Source organism: Protopterus annectens, chromosome 9.part0 (genome assembly GCF_019279795.1).
Source record: "Protopterus annectens isolate FY-2018-M chromosome 9.part0, PAN1.0, whole genome shotgun sequence".
NCBI classification, from domain to species: domain Eukaryota; kingdom Metazoa; phylum Chordata; order Ceratodontiformes; family Protopteridae; genus Protopterus; species Protopterus annectens.
Window position 1 is genome coordinate 293,809,353 of NC_056743.1, and position 23,040 is coordinate 293,832,392.

Genomic DNA, 23,040 nt, shown 5'->3' on the forward strand with positions numbered 1-23,040 from the left:
AAGCAGACTCCAACAATGGAGCAGAATTCCCATCTATTGGCCTTAATATAGGATGTTTCCTGCCCTTACATGTCATTTAGCAACATTCAACAAAGTGCCGTAGTGCTTAGCATCACGCAAACCAGCTAAGTGAAGCTGAGAATTATGAAAACTTGCACAACTGTGGTTTTAGTGAAGCTTAGCAATGCACAAACAATATTAGCAGTTAACCACATTTAAGCAGCGCTTAGCACTGTGCAGCTCTCCCAAATGCAAAAATATTGATTTTAATTTAAAAGACATTTTACATTGCATTCAACAAATGTGTGCCAGGACATTTTACATTGCATTCAACAAATGTGTGCTTGAACCTAGGACCTATGAAACCTTAGACTGTCACTGTACCCATTTAGCTACTTTGATAGTATATAAAGTAGTATAACTTCAACTACAATACTCGCAATCATGGTGCACCACACAAACAGGCTTAAATGAGTTTAAACAAAACAGAAATAAATAAAATGACATCCAGTTTCTATTTTTAGATGTCTGGCAGGTGTCAGCTGTCTATCTGTAAGTGCAGCTTGACATTGCTATACTGTATGCTGTGCAAATGGCCATTTAAAAAAAAAGTAAAATAAAAAAAAAAAACGCTTTATACATTTAATACACAAGCTATTAATACGCAGCACATTTCACCAGTAGCATGGAACATTCATTACAGGGAGCCTCACCATGTGCATAACAACTGACCAGCCTACATGGATTCAATATCCCAGTTACTATGCTCTCCCTCAGCAGCACACCATGATTAATATGCATATTGCACTGCCGAGGGGGAACTGTGGCCATGTAGACAGGTGCATTCCGTGCAGTCTTTACACAGAGCCTACATGAATTTTATTAAATCCTGGGGAATGTCTTTACGTAATCTACTTGCAACTGCTGCCATTACAATGGTTAGGTAACTTACTGTCCCCATCATGAATAATAGAATACGTTTAAGGAATGTTTCTCAACTTCTCAGTGGCATCTTATAAACCTATATTTCACATGCATGTAGGACTGTATGTACTACATGTATGATTGCACTGTATTTTATGAATATCTTGGCTTGTATTTTGTATATATATTTTACTTTTCTCAGTGAACATTATCTTTTAATTTTACCATATCTGCATTCAGTCTTACCACTGAGTTCTGAATTCTGTGTATTCATTTTATGTATAATATTGTTGATTGAAAGACCATGATGTATTTTCTGCTGTTTGAGTGTGGGGTCATGGCTGAAAAGGGTCAATAGAGCAGTGTTCTTACCCACTATACACATAATAAATAAATAGATAAATAAATATGGAGGGAAATTTCAGCAGTGATTAGAGTAGAAATTGTGGAATACTAAGATTTCCCATAGAATTGCTAATAAAAGATAAAAAGTAGGAGCAGGAGTACACAATGCACAGTGCAGGTGCTATAACTGACGTGAATGTGGTCCAACCAAAGGAAAGGATATAATTTATACAAATAAGGAGGAAACGTTTAACAGTGAAGAGAGTAGAAATAATACTAAGAGATGCAATAGAAGAGCTAATAATAGATTTATATCTACAGACACTTTTTTCCAGTTATCAGCATTCCCTGGCATGGGTTATGAAGCACCTGATCAGTCTGGGTTTTAAATGAACTTTTAGAAATCCTCTTTCTCTCTCTCTTCTCTCTTAATCTATCCTACTCACTGTTTTTTTTCCTGGAATATATTCTAGGTTCGTCCCTAGTAAGAACCTTTCTTCCTTTGGCCAAGGTACAACTGTACAAGGAAATCTTTGTGGATGTTTCTAGCCAATCTTGGGCTTCTATCAGGAAATTTCTCAGGACTCCAGGGTTTGTGGCCTTTTATCCTCCTGATTCCCTTAGTCAGACTTATTTGTTTGTTCACTGGTACAGCCCTGGTGAAATACATTCTAGTGAACAAGCATAGTGTAATGTACAATCAAGCAGAGAGTATTGTGCAATATAGACATTAGTTTATAAAGTGGGTCAATCTTCAGTAAACCACGAGAAAGGAGAAAATAATTGGAAAGGATGTAGGTTAGGTGATATGTCCTGTGTTGAAATAGGAGCATTTGGCTTGGTAAAAGATGTGCTTTTTTTGAGTTGGAGTCTGAATTTAGAATAAGTGCTTATTTATTTTGTGTTGATGGAGAGATTGTGCCAAAAAGTAGGTGCCTGGTAGGAGAAAGCATGTGCAGTGCTGTGGGGTTTGGTTCTAGGGGTAATGCATGTTGGAGAATAGTGTCTCGGGTTGTAAACATTTTTTTTTTCAAAAAAGTTTAGGTACAAGGGGAATAAATGTGTGGAGTTGGAGTGGTTTCTGGAGTTGGGATCAAAATGTAAGTTAGACCTTTGTTTTATAGATCGCAAGCTGGCTTTTTCCTAGAGTGATACAGTGATGGCCACAGAGGTGCAAGTTTGTAATGAATTGTCAAATGCTGTTGGTGGGGCAGAAGTAAAAATCGAAAGCCCATATTCAAGTTGACACAAAGGAGAACTTCTTTGCCACTGGCTGATCTGGCTGGTTGTTGTAGAAAATGGGAGATCTTTTGGCCAAGAAGATGAGGAAGATTATTTTTACTCTCACTTTATCTTTGTAGAAATGAAAGTTTAGTGACTGATCAAGCCATAATCTTAGGGTTTTTGAAGATGGAGGTTGGCTCTATGCAATGGTTGTGCAAGTCAAAGATAATTAGAGACAGCTGTTTTGGTGAATTTTCTAAGGAGATCCAAAAAGCCTAGTTGGTTTGAGAAATACTTTGTTTTATGAGCCATTGGTGGAGCTCATATAAGTCCTGCTCGAGCCGGCACTGACTGTTGGTGTTGAGAGTTATCTGATCAGTAAATGACCATATCATCAGCATAGAGATTAAGTGGGAAATGAGGGAGGTCACATGGAAGTTTGTTGATGAATATGGAGAAGGGAGGGGCAAGAATGGATTATTGTGCTACACCTTTAGTAAAAGACGCAGATTCTGATTGGGAAGATCCTGTTTTAGCTCTGTGTCTGCAATTGAGGACGTTTTTAAACCAGGTTGTGGCATCTGAGCCGATACCAGTTTCCATTACTTTGGTACAGAGAAGATAGTGATCACTGAGTTCAAATACCTTTGTCAAATCTTTTCATAGGCACCTGTAAGGAGGCCACTATCAAAGTTTTACAGAATGCCATCAATTAGGTACCAAATCACCATCATAGTACTTTGACACCAGAATCCATGTTGCTTAAAGGAAAGCAGATGGTAGTGCTGGATACAGACGGATAGAGTGTTGGATGTAGACTATCTTTTCTAGAAGTTTGCTAGAATTTGGAGGATGGATATTGGCTGAAAGTGTGAGATTTCCTTTTGGCTGGTTTGCTTTGAGAGGGCCTTAATTATAGCAGCTTTCTAAATTTGTGGCTTAATGTTTTAATGTTTTCTGAGAGATGTAGATGATATATGTGGGTGATGAGAAGAAATAGATGAACTCTGCAGTGATATATGAACCAGGGATTTATGCTGTCAGATCCAGGAGGAGTGTCAGTGGAATATTTTCAAGTAGAATAAAGACTTCTTTGGGATGTATGCATTTGGAGATGAAGAAGGGGATGAATGGTGGTGGGGTGGGCAGTGCATGATCTGTGGGAGGCATGGAGCTTATTGTGAGAGATTCTCTAAAAGATTTCCTTAAAGAATTTAGCAAAGTTTTGGTGAATCACAATCAATGGTGTTTGTAGACAGGGTATTATGAGGAGGTTTTTTTTTCCTGTAAGAAGGTTAACCACTTTCCAAATGTGTTTGGGGAAATATAAAAGGGTAATTTGTTTCTTTGTTTGGAGATTTATTTTGTGTCTTTTGATGGACTTCTTCACATAAGAATAATTAATTTGTATCTCAGATCAGTCTGGACTGAGCAACATCATCCCTTATTTTTTCAGATTCCAGTTCTGAGATCTATCTGAAGGGGGTTATACTGTTGAGTGGACCAGTTGTCTCTCAGTCCAGATCTTCCAATATCCCTTCAGCCTCCCAACCAGTCTGTCACAACAGATGCTTCAGATTTTGCTTGGGGAGCACTCTCAAAAGTAGTGAAAGGGCAAGATTCATGGAATTCCAAGGACAGACAGAAGCACATAAATGTTAAAGACATGTTGGTATCCTTAGGACTGTTGCAAGTTATCACAGACAACATTACACTGATGTGGTACATAGACAAGGGGAACCAGATCTTATCCCCTGTGCACACTAATTGCCCAGGAGGTAGCAACTCAGGTCAGTGACTCTTCTGGCTTTATACATTTATATCGGAGCAACACATCATACCAAACAAAATGAGCATATCTAGAACAGACATTCATGAATCACACCTGGGAGTCTTTCAGAAATTGATCCAGTCTTAGGAAACACCTCACATAGATCTGTTTGCCTCCTTTCAAAACAGACAGTTGTTGAAATTCTACTCTTGGATAATTGCAAACAGGCCTGAATGACAGATGCCTTCTCATTCCCTTGAATGGAAATGCTCCCATATGCCTTTCCAGGGTTCTTTAAAAATCCAGGTCGACTCTCCAGAGAATGTGGTGGTTGATACCCTTTTGCCCCAGTCACACATTGTTGACTTTTCTGAAGCTGGCCAAGGGCAAGTACCACTTGCTTCCAAATAGACTGGATTTACTCACACAAGATTGGAGTTGTTTGATATACACAGAACTGTAAACACTTTGACTAATTGCCTGGTTGATAGAGTTCTAATAACTTTTAGGCACTTTTATTCTGAAAACATGTGGCAGGTATTAAATGAGGTAAAAATGCTACCAGAAAATCATATATGTGTGAATAGAAAAGATTTTCTAGTTGGTGGCACTCTAAGAACCAGGACCCTTTCAAGGCCTGCTTGCATCTCTTTTGGATTGTGTGTTATTATCCTCTAGTCTCTTATTCTTCTATAAATGTTCATCTTTTGTCCATTTCTGCATGTCTGCCTTTAGATCCCCCATTTTTCTACCTGTCCCAAAGACGAGCAGTTTTTGAAAGGGGTATTACATTTCTGCCTGCCTAGAAAACAGGTGAATTTGTCTTGGGATCTTAATTTTATGATTGAAAAGTTGACATGTCTTCCATTTGAACAAGATCATCCAACTGATTTGAGGCTCTTAATATGGAAACTTTACTACTCATTGTAGTGACATCTGCTAGAAGAGTATCTGATTTACAAGGTCCTGGGGTGAGTCAACCCTACCTCATTTTCCATAATGAGTCTCTTTGTCAACTAATACTTTTATGCCTAAAGTGGTTTCAGAGTTTACTTTAAGCCAGGCTATTTATTTATTTATTTTTATTTATAGATTGTTTGCCAGAATAGTCCATCGAGCCGCGAGGAGCCTGGTTTCAATGGAGTCCTGGGGAGAAAAGCTCCATAAAATTACAAATTACAGATTTAACATGAGTAAAATATTAGAGAAATGTAATGTGCACAAATGAAGCAAAATTAAACAAATAGAAAAACACATATTAGTACAATGCAATGAGTAATATTTACAAACAGTCAAATGTTTAACAGTTTAACATATTAGCACAATGCAATAACAGAAACGGTCTTAATTTTTTAAGTTATGCTAATTCGTGCAGTTAATTTCTAGGCTACTGAATTGTACCATTCTAGGAGTTATGCTAATTTCTAGAGTTTATTAGGGATACAAAACAATGGGAGGCTATTGTGAATTATAGCTTATAGAGAGTAGCTATAGTGTAGTGAGATTATGTGGGGTGGGAGCATGAGCATTCCCATAGTGAAGTTAGGTGTGTGTGAAGTAAGGTTTTGAATGGTGGTGCAGATGAGAGGTGGGAGGGAATTCCAATGGCGCTCTAGAGAGGACATTAGATGTTTGCCTGGTGGACAGGCAGGCTTATGCCATTCAATTAGATTTTGGGAATTAGATCTCAAAAGTCTATTTGGTTGGTGCATTTTAAAGGTGGTGGTAAGAGAGGGGGTGAAAATAAGTTTGTGTGCTTGGACAAGTTGAATATAGATGAGGTAATTGGACAGCTCAAGCCAATTCAGTTGGTGTAGGACAGTGCAATGATAGGAAGTGGATCTATGGCCGGTTGCAAATTTTATTTTATTATAGCAAGAGGAGAGTTTAGTCTTGAGGGAGGATTGCAGGTTAGTAAGGATAGAGGCACCGTATAGGAGGGATGGGATAAGGTAAGTGTTGGTGAGGGTGAGCCTAGTGGAGGGAGAGATGTAATGGTTGTTTCGGTGAAGCATGCCTTTTTTTGTGTTTTTTTTATATTTACTTGTAGATGGTTATCAAACTTTAGCTGGTCATTGATCAGGACTCCTAGTAGTTTAGCATTAGAGACTATTTCGAGAGGAGTATTATTTTGACTGGTGACTGAGAATTAGGTTTTATCTAGGGTGGTGGCTTTGGAAGCAGTAAATATGAGTTTAGTTTTAATAGCATTGAGTGCTAGATGGTTGTCCATCATCCATTGCTCAGTGGAGGAGAGGGCATCTTGGGTTAATTTAACTAGGGTGGGTATAGAAGAGGAAGAGCAGATTATTGAATTGTCTGCATATTGGACAAGGTTGGCATTTGGGATGGCTTGGTAGAAATCGTTTATAAATATATTGAATAAAAGGGGGCCTAAAACTGAACCCTGGGGGACACCTGTGGGAGTATTGAGAAAAGGGGAGGTGGCTTTTTTCCGTCTGACTGCTTGTTGCCTGTTTAAGAGGTAACTGGTAAACCAGTTAATAGTGGAGTGGGATAGATTTAGTTTGGAGAGTTTAGTGAAAAGAAGGTTATGAGAGATACTGTTGAATGCCTTAGAGAGGTCAAGGAGGAGAGTGGACACGATGTGGCCAGTGTCACGGGCCTTATTAACTGTTTCTAGGAAGGAGAAGAGAGCTGTGGTAGTGCTGTAGCCGGGTCTGAAACCATGTTGAGTAGGGGTTAGAAGTGGGTTGTTTGAGGTAAGGTAGAAGTTGTAAATGGATGCATTTTTCGAGAAATTTAGTAATGGGGGATAAGATAGCGATAGGTCGAAGGTTTGTGATATTATTACCACCTTTATGGAGTGGAAAAATAAAGGCCTTTTTCCAGAGCTGGGGAACTTGACATTCAGCAATAGATTGATTTATAAGAATGGAGATGGGAAGAGCTATGCCTTCTGTGGCAACATTTAAGAAATACCAGGGTATATCATCAGGGGCATTGGAGCCGGGTTTCAGTGTTAGTCAAAGTTTTTTTTATTTTGGTTGTAGCGATGGGGATAAAGGAGAAAGGAGGAGGATGGGAGCAGGAGATGCTAGGGGAGGGAGGGATAGGTGGAAATAAGAGTGGGGAAGCCGAATGGGAAGTGAAGGATGATTCAAGTTTACTTATGGAATCGATAAAAAAGTGTTAAATTGGGTGGCTAAATCCAAGTCAGAGGCATCTGGACCAGGGCAGGGGTTTTCTTTTTTTACCAGGGTTGAGAAGGGATGAGATTCCATGCCAGAATTTTTGGGGGTTGGTGTAATAGTTGGTTTGGAGTGTAGAGAAGTAGACTTTGCAGTCTGAGATAATAAGTTTTTTTACTTTGTTACGAAGTGTTTTAAATTCATTAAGGGTGGTGATAGTTTTATTTTTGGAGTAGTGTTTCCAGGCTTTATCCCAGAATCACATGGCTAGTAAGGTATTTTTGGTTCGCTAAGGTACAGGATTTCTTATGTGTTTTGTTTTCAGAGGGTCAAAGGAGTCAAGCAAGTTGAGGAAAGTTGAGTTTAAGTAGGTAACAGCATTTTTAAGGGAAGGATTTTTAGTGTGTTCCAGTTCATTTTTTAGTGCATTTGAGAATGTGCTAGGATTAAAGTTTTTTAGACAGTGAGTGAAGGTGTAGGTATGAGTTCGTTGTGGAGGAGGGAAGACGGTGGGCACAAGTGGGGTAGTGATCACCTAATGGGTCAGGAAGAGTGCCATTATCAGAGATGTGATGTGGATGAGAAACTAGAATAATGTTCAGGGTGCTTCCAGTAAGGAAGTTCTTGGAAGGCATAGTTGATGAGTTAATAAGCTGAGTGAAGTTGTACAAGTTTATATTAAGTGAGTTTGTAGGAGATTGAATTGTTGACCAGTTAATATTAACATCACCCAGGATTATAGTTTCATTAGTGATGTTGTCTGAGAACCAGGAGAGAATATCTTCAATGGCTGAGATATTCTCTCCAGGAGGGATATAAAGGGAGACTATGCATATAAGTTTGTTTGTTTATATGAAGTAGGGCTGGAATTAGTTCTGCCTTGCCAAATTTGGGAATTGGTTTGGTATAGGGGGTAAGTAAGTGGGATGATGAGTAGAGGAGAGTGACTCCCCCCTCCTTTTTTATGTGTTCTATCTTTCCTAATTATGGAGTAGTTGGGTGGTGTTAGTTCAGAGCCTTTAAATGGGTTTGAGCCAGGTTTCTGAGATGGCTAGAATACCAGGTTGGTTATGGAGAAGCCAGGCATGGAGGTTAGGAATTTTGTTGCATATGCTCTGTGCACTTAGAGCTGAGAAACGGAGGGGTTTACCAGTTGTGGGAGGAGGATGGGATTGGGAGGTTGAAATGTGTGGGGAAGAAGGGCCAGGGTTTGGGTGAATATCACTGGTGAGAAGGATAGAGATGAGATGGCAAAATAGGTATTTGAGTTGCTTGGTATATAATCTATGGGGTGTAAGCTTTATTAGGGATGTGGCTAATATAAATGTGAGTAGAGTTTTTGGGGTTAGGTAAGAGTTTGTAGGTGAAGAGCATACTATTATTTAAGGGGTAGAGACTGGGTGATATGCAGGTTGAGGAATATGTGTGCATCATGGAGATTGGGTTAGTTGTATGAAAAGAGGGTGGTGATTTTCACTGAGAGGTTGAGTGAGATAGGTTAGGCAAGATATGGTAACAAGTAGTAGTATTTTAGTTAGAAGTGAAAGAGGTATGGTAGACATGATGACTATTCAGGATATAATGAGGAGTGAGTTTGGGATTAAGTAGATATTAGTAAAAATTTAAAGTATGGGTTTGGGTACCTGCAAAGGTAATAAGGATAGTTTTGTGTTAATGTGGTAGGAAGTTTTGGTGTAGGAGGGGTGGATTATAATGTCACATATTCAATGTTGGAAGTTATGTATGAGATGTTTGGGGTGTTTACTGGGTATGCTTCTATTGGGTAGTTGCTACTGTGTGTGAGTGCAAATGTATTGTAGATAGGTAGTAATTTGTAATGGGAAGGGTTAGCTATAATTACTTAAGCAGATTTGGTGGTTTGAACTCTGGTGGGTGTGGGCTTGGTCAAGTTTAAATTAGAGGTATTGGGGGCAGGTGAGATATGGGGGCAGGGACGGGAGCGGAGTGAGTCCAAAAGTAGTGAGGGGGGATGGAGCTGGATGAGCCAAGATCCAAGCAAAGACAAGTTTGTGTTTAAGAAACAATCAGAATTGACCAAGGATTGCTCTGAAGCTGTAAGTAATTTCTTAACCATTTTTCAGGTGGAAGAACAGGATAACCTTGTATCGGCAGGCTACTGTGGTCTCAGTTTAAATTAACAAACACACAGCGTTTGATCAGTTATGGATACTATTTGTTAACAGAAGGGAATAAGAGAAATGGAAGATGAGTGGGTGTGTTTGGGGGGGGGGGGGCTACTTGCAAGCCAAAGCGGAGTGATCTCCAGGGGATAATGAATATTAGCTCAAACAGGCAGACACATACACAAAGTTAACTTTAGCTGTTTGTGTTTGCAGACAGTTCAGACACGGACTGCACCTTTCTTATAACAATGTATCCACCAGTCGGATAAAAGATAAAGGTGGTTAGCAGATGAATACTTAGAGTGGTGTTAGGTTGGAGAGACACTGAGCTCTTCATGGGGCCTGTAGAGGAGTGATTGTAGGCTATGAATTTCCCTATACTCTTCCCATTACCAAAGAAAAAACAAGGGAGAAAGAATCCTTTATGCTCTGTATGTCCACAGGCAGCTCAGATCCTACTTGGACAGGACTAAATACTTAAGGAGGTTGATCAACTATCTATCTCCTATTATGGTAAAAAAAAAAAAGACAAAGTGTCAAAGTAGATAATTTACAAATGATTAACTCATGCATGTACTGTACCTTTTGCTATAATCACCATAACAAGCCACGTCTAGGCAGGAGTTTGGCTTCATATGTGGCTTTTTGGAAAGGGGTGTACATTATTTGTATTTTAGACGCAGAAATGTGGTCCTCTGTACACGCTTCCTCAAAGCATTACAGACTGGATTCCTTTTCCAGGCCCAGAACAGGCTTTAAAAAGGCCAGTCTCCAGGGTTCCTGACTGTTTGAATTATTTCCTCCTTCCAAAATGTTTTTAAGATATGGTAATCTACCCATATAGTTTAGACTACTGAAACAGTGACCTAAATGTTGAACATGGTACAGTCTGTGTCAGTAAACTTAACATGACAGTTAATGTTCTAACAGAGCACTTTGCAGTAGCTATCTCCTCCCTCCAGCCCCCTTTTGTTTTTTGTATATCTCACCAGAGTGTGGATAATATATGTGAGTATACATCCTTGAATATTTCTTTCATTGCTTTAGCACTCTCCTTTTGATGAAATAAGCTTTTTGCACCCAAACTGCCTTTTATAGTACTCTGCTCTAGCTAGTGGTAGTTTGAGCATATGGAAAGTGCTTAAAGCTTTGAAAGCTGGCTGGCAGTCATATCCTAGGCAAGGATATAACCCATATAGTTCAGGCTACTTGCAACAGTAATCTATTAAAACTTCTACCATTATGGTAAGTTTACTTGCACAACTGTACTTTATTGACTATGTGTGCTGGTAGTTCTGGTGCATACCAAACATCCAGTGGGACAGTTTGATTATTGGAAGGACATGTTCCTGGTGTGAATGCTGAATTTATTCTAAAAGCTATAAATCCTACTAATTTTAGAAAGATGTGCCCATCCATAAAATAATATAGCAATTACCCACCCCTGGGTGTGGGTAATGCTGGATTTACCCACGGTTGGTGTGGTTGGTCACGAGGGTGAAGCCCGAGTGGCCAAACAAAGCCAACCGTGGGTAAATTCAGCATTACCCACACCCAGAAGTGGGTTATTGCTATTATTGTTATTATACAATGACATTATTTAAGAAAAAAAAATACTTTTCTTAAATAATGGCATTGTATAATGCCTCCTTGCTGCCCTTCCGCAGCTGTCTGGTATTCTGCGGCAGTTCTGATGTATGCCTATGCAGTACATCAGAGCTGTGGGCAAAAGCAATGGAGAAAGCAAGATCTCCGTTGCTTTTTACAAACAGTTTTGCTATGTTAAATGGGTTTAACTCAGCGAGACAGCTTTAAAAAAAGCAATGGAGAATCTCTGTTGCTTTTTTTAAAGCTATCTCTCTATGTTAAACCCATTTAACATAGCAAGACAGTTTTGAAAAAATCAATGGAGAAAGCAAGATCTCCATTGCTTTTTACAAACTGCCTCACTATGTTTAAGGAGTTTAACATAGCGAGACACCTTTAAATCTTCGTTGCGTTTTTTAAAGCTGTCTTGCTATGTTAAACTCGTTTAACATAGCGAGACAGTGTGAAGCAACGGAGATCTTGCGTTCTCTGTTGCTGTAAAAAGAGTTATAATAATGGAAAAAGTCCGGGCGACCGGACCTTTTTCCATTACTATAACTCTGATTTACAATGTGCACTCTGACCAATCAGCGTGCATGTTTTTGAATATTAATGGGGGGTCGTTGTATAATAATCATCTGTTATTTATCAGGACTTTCATTAAATGTTAATTCCAAAAAAAAACTTCAAAATAAGCGAAAATGAATGTTTTTTTTTTTTTTGCAAAAAAATGTGCAGGGTTCTGAAATCTGATGGCAGGATACCATAGCTTTCAAATAATGAAGGAAGTCAAAAAACAATTAGGAATAGCTCCAGAAATAATCAGATGATGGGGTAATTTTAAAATATTAGTACCATTAACGTTAAACAATGACAGAATGAGAAAGTGAATTAAAATACATTTTCTGAAGTAAAAGAAGTCTGTATCTCTAATTATTGTCATTATTTATTAAATATAATTCACAACCTGTTCTCCAGAAGTCATCAATTTTAGGAGAGATGGACAGTTAAGAAGTATGCAGGAAACTAATTATCTTTAACAATGGAATCGGACTTTAAAAATGCCACAGCTGAAAACATGCTAAGGTTAACTTTTTGGCCATACTTTTCAGTATATATTTTTTTTATAGGTTCTAGAGGAAAAATTTTGTGTGTGTGTGTGTGTGTATATTTATATATATATATATATATATATATATATATCAACATTTGGAATAGGCTGTGTCATTTAGAAGTGACAGAGAAGATATGGAAATATTGCATGGAAGTTAATGGTCAAAGATGAAGAATTTTTCATTTAGTAGGGGTAGTTTAAGATAATTAATGTTGGTTACATGAAACAGAAAAGAGTAGTCCAGAAGCATGTAACAGAAAATGAAGATAGGCCATATTAACTAGTGGGATCAGACCAGAAATGCATTCTGGAATTTCAGCAGCAGGAGCCAACAGAGAACTGTGCTACATAATGCATTGGATCACAAGTGCATAAAGATGCTCACAGATGCATGCAGTGTCATTTTTTTAGAAAACATTTTATGATTCATTTGAAGATACTATGTCTATCTGTTATGAAGAGGAAAAAGTGAGTTCATAAACAGAAATGGCATGGTACGTAAGCTATCCTGTCCTGAAAACTAGAAAAGGTTAAATTTTCACTTAGCTAGTAGCAGGACTGATTGTCATGAATGCCTGTGAAAAGGCATCTCTACTGAAGGACAAAATCAGGGGATGAAATACACACATTATATACTGATGCTGTATAATAAGGATAGTATACTAGTACTGGATCACAAAAGGAGTGCTGGATAAGTAAAATGTAGCCCCACAAACAAACAAAAATATAAAATAAAAAAAAACAACTGTTATCAGTAGCTGTAGCAAAACACATTAAAAAAGTGTTGGGCAGAAGTGAAAGAGTACCATCAGTGAAACACATTGTGAAACTTGACTTTCACATTTAATTTGGCAAGTTTACCTTTTTTTGCTATTACAAGTCCATGACTCTGTAAAAATGTTTTCACTATTTGAGTTGAAGATGAGGAATTGGAAAAATAATTTAAGTAATTAAAGAAAGTCGTTGGGTGTCATAGTACAATATAAAAGGTGGGTGTCATAGTACACTATAAAAGGAGAGAAGTCATGCTTTGTGTTTATCTGGAAGTGAATTAATTTGAGGAAAAATATATAGAATGGATACAGGAAATATTCAAATAGGGCAGACATTCTAGGAAGTAGCAGATGAAGAAAGTTAAACATGCCCTTTGTGAAATCCTCTTTTTATAAATAACTAGGAAAACAGTACTTCCCTCTTCCTGGTCAGTGGATTTTCCTGAACTGCACCTCTACTATTCTGAGCTGTATATACAATATCCCAACCAACACCTGTAAACAGGATCCAGGATATTATAGCTGCCTGCATTCACTGCAATTGGCTACATCTTTGATCAGTGTTCAGACTTGCTCATACCTGTTTTTTTTTTCTAGCCCTTCAAGAGTGTTCATCTCATCACATATACTAATGCACACTGCATTTAGATTGAACAGTAGGGACTTGCAGACCACTGTTTAACCTTCATGGTTTATGCATTCTAAACACTTGTTCTCATGAATACTGTTTGTTTGTCTGTATCTTACCACTGTCAGGACAGTTTCTGTTCATTCATTCTGTTCATACCTTTTTTTCTAGCCACAGGTATAATATCTGATATAATATTCTACTTTGTGTTATGGATTTAAACACCTTCTTTAAAATTTAACTAGCTTCATCTGCTGTCATATCCTGACCAAACTCAGTGGTGCGTCCCCCCCCCAAAAAAAAAAAATGGTACTGGTGTATTATCGCAACCACTTTTCTGAAAAGGCAGAAATGGTTGTGTTTATGCGAAAACTGTTTTCTGAGTTTCTTAACCTTGAAATGGTTGTGTAAGCAAGTAGTCAGAAGTCACTGACAGTGGCAATGAGCACCAAGAGGAGCAAGTTGCAACGGTCAATTTTCGTGCTCCTGGCGGGGGATTCATTTCTTAGTGAACTGAACATTGCTAAAGTGCATCAGGATTCAGCCATTTCTGATCACAACCTCAGCACAGGGAAATCATTAAGGAATATTCCATGCAACTGTTACTGCCCCCAACACTCATGACAAATACAGGCATCTGTCCCCAGTACTAAGTAATAGGACAGTGATCCCTCACAGACTGCTGTCTTTCTCACTAGCAGGACTCCTGCTCCACAGGTGGTAAACGTTCTCCCGCTTCACAGAAATTCCTCTGTTAATCACAGCCCCTTACATTGCTTGTAAATGAGGAATGACTCGCACATAATTCTTTCAAATTCCAAAATCATAGATGCTACCGTGTACAGCTAAAAGGCTTTGAAAGAGTCCGGTTGTCTGGGTGACTTATAATGTTAAGGATGACTGCGCAGCACCACACGTTTGTTTAGGTGGGGAGCGGACGCCTCATGGTATTCCTCTTCCTATGTGAAAACCGTTGCCACACAGTAGATCGGAAGACTTTACCCTCCCGTTCTTAGGTTACCAGGCATCCTTTCTGAGAAACACAACCATTTCTGCCATTTCAGAAATATGGCTGTGATAATATACAAATACCAAAAAAAAAAAAAAAAATATATATATATATATATATATATATATATATATACATATATATATATATATATTTTTTTTTTTTTTTTTTTTTTTTTTCAATGGACCTAACAGAGATGAAGCAGTTTTGCCTTCAGGTGCCAGGCTACAAACATTTGCTTAGCTGATGATTTATTTTGTAGATACTAAGCCATGGGTAGTACTTTTAGTTTTTCTATTCATACTCAAATATAGTGTGATCCAGTTTGCCTGCTTGGTCTTCTAATACCATTGCAGGCTTCATTTAACTACCCCACCATCACCACTAATATCTTTCTCTCCCCTTTTTTGCACTCTTTACATTTCTACTGAATGCTGACTCTTTCTCTCAGTATGATAAGGTTATGAAATGCTAAAATTTAAACTGTTGTCTTGTATTTGATTCCTATTTCCAACCTGCAAACTGTATGACATTAACCAAGCCATTTTAAAAAGGCAGTGGTCCATGGATACCCAGAGTGAGACATTTATAGCTATGTGGCATGCTTAGTTACTAAATGAATAATTAAATGCATAAATGGATAAACAATTATCTTGTTATATAGTTTCTCGGTCTGCCATAACAGCTGTTTCTTTCTGTGCATTTTGACTTCTAAAACTGTGTTTTTCACTTATTTACTACCGTCATCTTATCTTATTTTCAAATTATTCATTGAGAGTGTATTCCTTTTCAAGTCATCTTTTTATCCAGCTGCATTGCCCACCCCCACCCCCCAGAAATGTGCAGGCGCGCGCGCACACACACACACACACACACACTATATATAAACTATGTATTCATAATCTAGAGTACTCATTTGCTACTGTCTGCTTATACTTCTTCTGATAATTGCTTCTCCCCTTCCTTGTGCCCCATTTCCCCTATAACTTATTTATGTTGCTGAAATCATTAATCAACTTCCTGTTTCAACATTGTTTTATGAGCATCACAACTTTACACCTTCTAGTCCCAAATAAAATTCTGAATTTAGATTGCTGTTATTTATCTTGACTTGTATAAAACTTACTTTTTCTGTCTCAGCACTACAAATTCTTTCCTGGCCTCTAACATCTCTTAGAAAATCTATTTTGTTATGTCAAGGTTAATTATACCATCCCTTCAAATCTCTGTTTTCACTTTTTCCATCCTGTCTTAAAACAAGAATACCCCCTAATCATCATTTTCCTCAGCTGCTTCCCAAATGGCTAGCCCATTTGTTTTACCTCTCTATTTCTCTCTCTCTCTCTCTCTGTTTTACAATTTTGTGGTCTTTGTGTCCTTGTAAGCCAATAAAAGACTGGATTTGAATATTGCTTTCTTTCTTTAAATATAAATACACAACCAGTATACTCATCTTTACTATCCATCCTCAAGATGGCACAAAATAAATTACAAAATGGAAAGTGATTGTATGCCCTAATCAAGTGGTTCAAAGAGCATTCAATATTAAGCATTTTAAAATGAGATTTATATTACTGTTTTGAGTGCACAGAAAATTAGAATTTGAATGAAATTATATCTGTCTTACCTCTCTATTTCTTAATACACTTACCCAATAAAAGATGATATACAAATTATCCTGAACATTTCTAGGGATGGCACAGCGGTGCAGTGGATAATGTTGTCACCCAACAACAACACGAGGTTCCCTGGTTCATTTCTCACCTGGGGTGCCTTCTGTGTGGGGTTTGCATGTTTTCCCTGTGTTCACATGGGTTTTTTCCAGGTGCTCTGGTTTATTTCCACTTTCCGTAAACGTGCAGTAGGTGGATTGGACACACTAAATTGGCCATAGGTGTGAGTGTGCTTGTGAGTATAAAATACAGAAGAGCAGCCATGGCAGGGCTAGCCACCTGGTGATGTGAACCCTTGGCTCCAGATTGTCACTGTTAAAGTGACACCCCAACCCCTTGTGTAAAAATGGAAGAAAAAAAAAGATTGTGGAAGGATGGATCTGGTCTCTGGTCTTTTGTGACAGGTACAGTGGGTTTTTCATTTATGAATCATAATATATAATCCTTTACACATATGAAGTAAGCATTGTAAAAAAATATCCATGTATGTTTTCATCTGCTGTAGTTCTAAACCATATATTTTTGCAGTGACTGTCTTAATGGCTATAATCAGGTTTCTGCAGTATTCTTGCAGTGTCCAAAAGATTTGGAGTATTTCACACGTAGTGATCAGTAGCAGAAGACTGGCTGATAGATATGGCCTTTGACTATGCAAGTGCAGATGAGGAGTGACAAAAGTTTAATGCAGAATGTCTGTGCAAACACCAAACCTGCTAAGACTGAAAAAAAGCATGGTTCAAATCATTTATGCAGTTAAAGCCTTTATGTTAGACTGCTTAACAATAGAATAAGTGTGTGATCTGTTTTAGATCCTGTAATTACTTTAATTGTAAATGTTAAAAAAAGGCCCCATTTAGTTTTGTTTCTGTTACCTATTTTAAGGCATGTTGAAAAAATAGCTGACGTGTTTTGAAACAGTTATACAACATATTTTCAGTAATATGGCACTTCTTTGCATTCAGAAATGCACTTTAGAAAGACAGGCACATACACACAAATGCATGTAGTATTTCTTTCTTTGTTTCAGTAGTATTTTTGCTTCGCTAGTTCAGGCTTAAGAGTTTCTCTGATGTGTAGGGTTTCCTACATTTCATCAACAGTGAAGGAAGTGTCAAATAAATGTAATTTCCTGACTCTTTATCTCCATCTACTGGTTTTTTTCTCCTCCCACCACTTAGAAAGATCCTTTTTCCTCCCACTTCAAGTGAAAGGATGTCACCTGAGGAGTGCCACTGAAGTACCTATGCTAGAAATACCACAGTCTTTGATGTTTTCTTAATGGTGTGCTAGTAGAGAGGTGGCAAATCTAATAATGAGTTTTTGATGTTTAAAGGAGTAAGTCCTGTGACAGAATTATCTCTCTAATTATCTGTTTTACTCCTGTTTGGATTAGGTGGCAGAATATTCACTCTACTTCAGTGAGGTCTGTTTGACACATTCTTATAATGAGTTCCATGATTTGCATCTCAGCCCTTGCTGACACTGTCACTGCAAGTTATTTGAGCACGCATATCAGTTACAATAGCTTAATTTATTTAGCAGATTATGTACATATAATTTTAACAAGAAGTTTGTTTGTTAGAGATTATTTAAAAAAGCAGTATGTATCATTCTGAGCTGAGTAAAAATAATAAAATTTTTTAAATATGTGGATTTCTTTCAGTTTGCATGATCTCTGCCCAAGCAGTTGCTCTCTTTCAGCCATGTGTACTGAGATGTACACACTCTCTCTCATTCACTCACTGTCTAGCTTTCTTGTTTCTCTTTGCATCCTTGTGTTCATAACTTTCCTTAGTTTTACATAGGAAAAGAAATGATGCATTTAAAATAATTATTTAAAGTTCAGACACTTGGCACATGCGTTGTTCTGAATTATTATAGTGCATGTAACTAAAAAGTACCCAACAGACAATGTGTCATTTTATGTTTTTACAATAAATACATAGTGTATTAATGGGAATACTATAGGGAAAATTAAAATGGCAATTAGTTTACAAAATATATTTCTAAACATTATGGTATGCACCAATGTATTTTAACCATAAAATGACCATATTACTTTTTAAATTAAAAGACTAGTACTTCAGCTAACAATGCAGAGTATCTATCAAAACTGAGAATTACCTTTAATATGACACAACTCCCATGCAACATCTAGTATATAATTTCTAAACAGAAACCATATTTAAATGCAAAGTTGCTTTGTAAACATGCAGGCACTGCTTACTATATTATATTTTATAGAACAAGTTCAAATAACAGCTATAATGTTAGGTGTCCTGCTTTTACAACCATTTTTATTCTTGCTAATAAACAAATTTTAATAGAAGAAAGCAAAGCTAAGTATAGAAAACGGACAAATAATTGATGAAAAACTGAATTCTAAAATGTATGACAAAGCAAAAGCCACTCACATTCTTCATTCAAGGCTAGTGAAATATACAATTATATTTATTTTAGACTACAAGTCATTCTTGAAAAGAACTATTACAGCAATGTCTTACAAAGTTTACAATTCTGAAATTAAGTACCGTGAAAAAGGTAGCACACAAATACATTCATGACATATTAAAGATTAGAAAATCACTTGCTTTGAAACATTTGATGAACAAGATTGCCACAGAAACAATAGAACTGATTACTACTGCCTATGCATGCATCCAAAATAGAACTTCCTGTAGTGTGAAATCAGTTTAAAACTGCATATAAATACTGCGAAGAGTTTCATTAATTTAGATTATTGTAGGAATGCTACAGTAAGTCAATATTAATTTCAAATATGTATTTACAAAGTAGAATATCAAGTACAGATAAATGAACAAATATTTCTAAAGGCACAATATAGATGACTTTAGACAAAGCAGATAAGGGGAGGGTATTTTTTTTTTATTTCCCCTTATTAGGACACTTTCAGCTCACTGCCAGCATGTGTTACACTGTCCATATGGCATTCAGATTTATACAGCAGTAAAAGGGTTAAGTAAATAGGCTACTGCTGGTCAGTGTGTTCTGATAAACTGAGCAGTTCCAAAGTATTGCTCATGTTTTGTTCAGTAGTTCCCACCCAGTTGAAAGTGACACTGCCCATTTGGCTTTCTAGCGCTTTCAGAAAACCTGATAGGTCTCACAAAATTAAAAAAAAAATCCTTCAGGACCAGACCCCCACCACCATGACCACCACCACCATGTCCCCACCCCCAACCTCATAAATAAATAGGGCAGCATTTCTGGAACAGCAGTGGATATCAAGAAGGAAGGGATAAAGGTCACTCTGCTTAAGGGAATAAAGTGATCTATACAATTAAATCTACATTTTTTTATAAGAAGACTACAAGAATAAATGAGATATTTAACCAGATTTAAGTCATTGGCTGTACTAATTCAATACAAGTGAAGGAGTTTGTGAGAAACTCTTGGAAGATCTAATAATATTTCGCTAAATCCTCTGGACATTTCACTTTAGCTCTGAAAGATGGAGTTAACGGACACATCTCTTTGCTCATTCCCAGCAGATGACTTCTATGATGACCCCTGCTTTAACTCATCAGACATGCACTTTTTTGAGGATCTAGATCCTAGACTGGTACATGTAACATTGCTGAAACCAGAAGAACATCACCACAATGAAGATGAACACATTCGGGCTCCCAGTGGCCACCATCAAGCAGGCCGCTGCCTGCTTTGGGCTTGTAAAGCCTGCAAGAGAAAGACCACAAATGCAGACCGCAGAAAGGCAGCCACTATGAGGGAAAGGAGGCGGTTAAGTAAAGTCAATGAAGCCTTTGAGACTCTAAAACGGTGCACATCTACAAACCCAAACCAAAGGCTGCCAAAAGTGGAAATCCTGAGAAATGCTATCAGGTACATTGAAAGTTTGCAGTCTTTACTACGAGAGCAGGATGACAGTTATTACCCTGTACTGGAACATTATAGTGGAGAGTCAGATGCATCCAGCCCTCGATCAAACTGCTCAGATGGCATGGTAAGCAATAGGCTTTTGTCATTTCCATATGAAAGAGCACATAACCGAAGTACTGTAGAATGGCTGTTAATGGTATACTGCAAACTTTGTCAGGTATGAACTAGAAAAGGAAAGTAGATAGACAGATACTTAGACAGACAGGCTATGTATTTGGCTTTGTTAGTTTTAGTATTCTTATTATAGAATGGTTAGCTAATCTGCTTTATACATAAAATAATGGTATCCACATGGTATTCTCTTACTTCAAATTGTGTAATTTTATATTATTTGCACATTTTCCTGCAATAAATAAATATATTGACTGAAAAAGTTTTAATGGAGAGAATGACGCATTGTATTTGACGGTGATTATTTAAATATGGGAATTGTCTTGGGAAAATGTAGGTGCTTAGTACCAGTTCTAGAAAGATACTGTCATGAAGTGAAGTAATATGTTTTGTAGTGAAGCATTTAAAAATAACTCTCCGTAAGAAAAACTGAAATTCTGTAGTAATTTGCTTGACAGTTTAAAGATAATCCTGTTTTTCTTTTCAGATGGATTACACAGGACCCCCATGCAATTCCAGAAGACGAAACAGCTATGACAGTAGTTACTTCACAGAAACACAGAACGGTGAGCAGACAAATATTAGAATGAGTATGTATGCCTGTGTGTATATATTCAGTAGAGGTAAATGTACAAGTACCCACATGTGAGAGCACTCACACAAACACACACCTTAATTTTGGCATTTCGTTTTGAGAATTAACTATATGAGCAGAGGTTAAACAAGTTTAATATATGGCATTACCATACTTATCTGTCAAACAGTTTACTTCTACTTGCAGTATTATAGTGATAGGTCAGATTTACCCATTGCTCAATAAAATTTTAAAACATAAATTCATGATTACTAGCAATTATCTGGAGTATATACACAGTATATTTGTTGTATCTAACCCCACTGTGTTCTGTGTTTCCACATTTATAGTTGATCACTTGTTTAACATTCTGCCTTATGTACATTATATAGCACATTCTACTGAGCAAAGTTTGAGAAACATGAGAGCTACTTTCAGGGACTGTGTAAAAATGTTTTAGAGTATGTTAACACTGTATCACAAAAAATATATAATGTGGACATTTAAGGGAAAAGCATGCAAACCAACATATTATACTTTTTTAGAATGTAGGTCCTCAGTGCAGAGAAATATATCAATGCTGTAATATACTAGAAGCAAAAAGTAATACTGATTAATATCTGGTTTAAGAATATATCACCATGTTCTTACTTTTGCTGTTTTTGATAGCTCTGCATTACTACCTAGCGATTTAACTATAATAGTTGTATGCTTTCCTCCAAAGTTGGTAATCAAACTAAATTTAATTTTCATGTTCTATGAAAGTAATATTGTAATGTTTATATCAGTGTGATTTTTTTGCTGCACAGATATTTTAATGTTTCATTTCCGTTAACACATCATTATTTATTTCATAATAATGCAGAATCAAGAAATGGGAAGACTTCCATAGTTTCCAGCTTGGACTGTCTCTCCAGCATTGTAGAGAGAATTTCAACTGAGAATTCAACCTGCCCAGTACTGACAGTGCCAGAAACAGGAGCAGAGGGCAGTCCTTCCTCACCCCATGGGGGAAACAGCTTGAGTGACACTAGTACATCTATCCCATCCCCGACCAACTGTACTGCCCTCTCCCATGATACCAGCAACCCAGTTTATCAAGTACTATGAAATGTTTCATGCTTAGACTTAAAGAAAAAAAAACTGCTACATTCTGAAATCCAAAAAATATTCCTTCTGAAAAATTGAAAATATGCTGTGATGCTGGTTTATGCATTCTTTGGTGTTAAATATTTCCAAGTATAAAACACCTTCAAAATTCCTTAAGGCATCCCATTTCCAATAAGATTTGTAATCAATACAGTGTGACTGCTTATTTATTTAAAAATGAATGACTGTACAGTTATTTAAGCATTCATCAACATCAAGGATTTTTGTAAGAAACTGTTCATAACAGTTATAATCTTAGAAAGCTTCAGGTTTTAGTAATATGTTCATATTGTTTTTTTTTAGAGTTAATGTTTCATGTATATGCCTTTTGACTTGTACTAATTTGTCAGAAAGAAGCAAAGATGTATGAAGTTAAAATAATTCATTGGCTTAGTGATTACATGAAACTTTTAATGAAATATTGTTTTTGTGTAACCAAACACAATTATCCCCACTCCACTGCAAAGTGAACATAATTGCGGACCACTTTTTGTAAGAATTTATATGTGTATATGTGTAAATAAGATTGCTTTGCAAATCAATTTAAATATTTAATGTTGCTTGGGTTGTTGTGCTAAATGTTAACTTTATATATTTATACTGTGTGGCTTCCAAGATTGTTTCAACAGTATTCTTAATAAAAAAACCTTATTTATAAAAGTACAAAATAATCTAATGTCATTGAAATGCAGTTAATAAAGTAGCACAATAAACCACAAGTACTACACAGTCCAAAAAGAAGGAACACATATTTTACTTGATGTTTTTCTGCTCAAGGTATTTCATTTTGCTTCCTGTCATTAGCTGGATTAGCTATGAGAACATAATCAAAGGAGTTTTAGGTTTCTTAATGTTGAATCAGTTTTGTTACAGTGTTGCTGAGCCTGCACTTTTTGTTAAGTTGCTCTAGCTTTAAATGTTGGTATATATTATAATAGTTCTAA

At 37.0% G+C, this 23,040-nt stretch overlaps 1 protein-coding gene across 1 annotated transcript; it reads left to right on the top strand.

The window, feature by feature from the left end:
- Nucleotides 1–19,579: 19,579 nt before the first annotated feature.
- MYOD1 (myogenic differentiation 1) lies at nt 19,580–22,759 on the top strand. Its single transcript, XM_044082878.1, has 3 exons — nt 19,580–20,326; nt 20,861–20,939; nt 21,813–22,759. The coding sequence occupies exons 1-3, from the start codon at nt 19,817–19,819 to the stop codon at nt 22,055–22,057; spliced, it is 834 nt and encodes a 277-aa protein (XP_043938813.1). The 5' UTR covers nt 19,580–19,816; the 3' UTR covers nt 22,058–22,759.
- Nucleotides 22,760–23,040: the final 281 nt, after the last annotated feature.

Excerpts from the sequence above, each read along its gene's own strand:
- MYOD1 (XM_044082878.1), top strand. The coding sequence starts at position 19,817 with ATGGAGTTAACGGACACATCTCTTTGCTCATTCCCAGCAGATGACTTC. Across the intron at positions 20,327-20,860 it reads CAAACTGCTCAGATGGCATG|ATGGATTACACAGGACCCCC; the intron begins GTAAGCAATAGG and ends TTTTCTTTTCAG. Across the intron at positions 20,940-21,812 it reads CTTCACAGAAACACAGAACG|AATCAAGAAATGGGAAGACT; the intron begins GTGAGCAGACAA and ends ATAATAATGCAG.